Genomic DNA, 2,620 nt, shown 5'->3' with positions numbered 1-2,620 from the left:
ATCAGAATCGGTATCGGCCGATCACCATGACAAGAAATCGGTACTACGTATCGGCTGCAAAAATCCTGATCGGAGCATCCCTAATTTTTAGGGGTTGATCCTCTCAAAATGTGCAAGCACTGTGACTGTGCTTTTGTAGTGCTATCAAAACATTGCTCTGCTCATTGTGTTTGGGGCAGGACTATTTGTTTGTCCAGCCAGTGGCAGGAATTATTGCAATTCTGTTTGGGAATGTAAGTAGTAGCACATGCATCATCTCTGAAATTTTACAAGGATTTTATGAAGATTCGATATGGCAATGGAATAGACTGAGATTTTTTTATTTATTTAATTTTGTTTAACCCTGCAAACCTGATATATGAAATAATAGTAAGATATTTTTAAGGGAACATTTTATTGACCCTTTAGATAAAACATTTTAGTCCTTAAAAAAAAACATGCAAACCTTTTTTTTTTTTTATCATTTTTGATACATCAGGCTTTTATGGCTCATATAATATGATATAAGAGAATAATGGAGCTCATACTGAAGCAAGAATATGTAATTTTGTGCAGGTGTTGCTGTGTAGCTAAAAAGTAAGATCAAATTCTAAAAGCTTGTAATGTAAATCAGTGAGATCTTTATAACAGTATAGGACTTCAGTAGGACTCCATGCATAAAATGCATATAAATACTAGTTGTCACTGTCATAATGACATGCAATACAATGACGATAGAGAAATAAATAAATGTTTTTCAAAAGCCTGATGCATCATATTTGATGCATTTTAACATGATGAAAAAAAGCAAGTGTTCATCTTGAAAAATGACTAACAATATAATACTCTTACATTTACTTAAAGTAAAGATTTCACAGAAATCAGCAAAGTTTTGATCATGTTGATAATTTAGAGGCCTTTGTGTCTCAAATATGATACAGTGTCACTTGCTAGTCTCTAACATACTATTGTCCAAATATAATAAAAAGCTTTTTAAATGTAAGTTTTCCTGGTGTCATTTTTATTCTTGCACTGATAGTGTCAGAGTGAAGGTTTGTTAGCTCAAATGCTTGTATGGGGCGCCACCTGGCGTTTTAGATGCTGTTAATAACATTCCCTTGCTATTTCCAGGATTGCCGAGTTATCAGTTTGAAGTTTGTATAAGACTGAATGTATGTGTCTACATAAAATAAAGACTTTAATTTTTTTCTTGATATAATATTATTTTCCGCTTTTCCATAAACTGTTGTCGTCCTCTTTCAGACAACTGTCCAAGGAGCAGAACGAGCTGCAGGAGGCGCTAGAGAAGCAGTCTCTGCAGAACCGGAAGCTCAGCCAGGAGAAAGAGGAGCTGCTCTTTAAACTCATACACCGCAGAGACTCATGCTCCTCCTTCCACCTTCCTTCTGTCATACCCACACAAGTGTCTCCCAGCTGACTGCAGCATCCTCCCTCATCCCTGTATCCTCACCCTGCCTGGCCTCGGTGCCTTCACAGCGGTTTTTTAAATGCCAATTTTTTATGAAGTGCTGTGTGAACATGCAGTGCTGATATGGACTTACTCCCTGCATTTATCATTTTAACTGGCCAAACAGATATTTTTGTACATTTTGATTGAAGAGACGTTTCTTATCAGGAATTTGTGTTTGCATTTGAAAATAGCTGTGGATCTATGCAGTAGTTACTCATGTTAAGTCTTTTAGTTATTGTACAAGGTGTAGTAGCAGTTCTTGCCAATTTTTTATATCGGTTTTATTGTTATTTTTATTTCCAGGAAACGGCAGGTATTGTTAGTAAAAAAAAAAGTTATATTTTTGCCTTAAGACATTATTGGAGCCAGAGCACTTGGACGTGTAGCATGAATATCTGGGATCTTTTCAGATGCACTTGCACTTTTATCAGTGTTTTATTTGTTGGAGAGACAATAGGCTTTTGGTGATTACCAATATGCTTTCATCCTACACTTTGCACACAGTATTTCCGTTTTTTTAAATCCTTCTGCTTTTCAGTGGTAGGTAAAGTATTGGGGTCCTATTGGATACAATCTAGTCGTTTTAGCTCAGGCAAACAGTGTTGGCTCAACCAGCGCATGTATTTCAAGAAGAGACTAGTCTAGCCATCTTCTGTTTTGTCACTCTTGCAAACCCAAACTTAGAACAGAACAATCAGAAAATTCTGAACAATCCCAGTATGCTCCTTAAAGTTATTGAATACTTTTTAAATGAATAGTTCACTCGGAAATTAAGAGAAATTTTAGCATTGCATCACTTGCTTACCAGTGAATCCTCTGCAGTGAATGGGTGCCATCAGATTAAGAGTCCAAACAGCTGATAAAAACACTGACACCGTTTGCCTGAGCTAAAATGACTAGATTTTATCCAATAGGACCCCAGTACTTTACCTACCGCTGAAAAGCAGAAGGATTAAAATAACAATAATCCACAAGTAGTCCACACCACTCCAGTCCATTAGTTAACGTCTTGTGAAATTAAAATGTGTTTAAAATAAACAAAAATCCATCAAGGCATTTTAATTTTAAACTTGGAGGAAACTGTTATGCATTATCGACTTATATTTTGGCTGAAAGCAACAGTTTATTATTGTGATGTTTTTATCAGCTATTTGGACTCTCATTCTGATG

General features: G+C 35.9%; 1 protein-coding gene across 1 annotated transcript in view; it reads left to right on the top strand.

Moving 5' to 3' along the window:
- Nucleotides 1–2,255, top strand: part of LOC107598347 (coiled-coil domain-containing protein 69-like) — a 22,574-nt gene extending 20,319 nt beyond the window's left edge. Inside the window, exon 8 of the mRNA XM_016289656.1 lies at nucleotides 1,205–2,255. Within this exon, the coding sequence (XP_016145142.1) occupies nucleotides 1,205–1,417 (213 nt within the window). The 3' untranslated portion in view covers nucleotides 1,418–2,255. The remainder of the gene's footprint in view (nucleotides 1–1,204) is intronic.
- The last annotated feature ends 365 nt before the right edge of the window (nucleotides 2,256–2,620 follow it).

Source organism: Sinocyclocheilus grahami, unplaced genomic scaffold (assembly GCF_001515645.1).
Source record: "Sinocyclocheilus grahami isolate Dianchi unplaced genomic scaffold, SAMN03320097.WGS_v1.1 scaffold250.1, whole genome shotgun sequence".
NCBI classification, from domain to species: Eukaryota; Metazoa; Chordata; class Actinopteri; order Cypriniformes; family Cyprinidae; genus Sinocyclocheilus; species Sinocyclocheilus grahami.
Note: the sequence above shows the minus strand (reverse complement) of the source record. Positions and strands in the feature narration are given on the sequence as shown.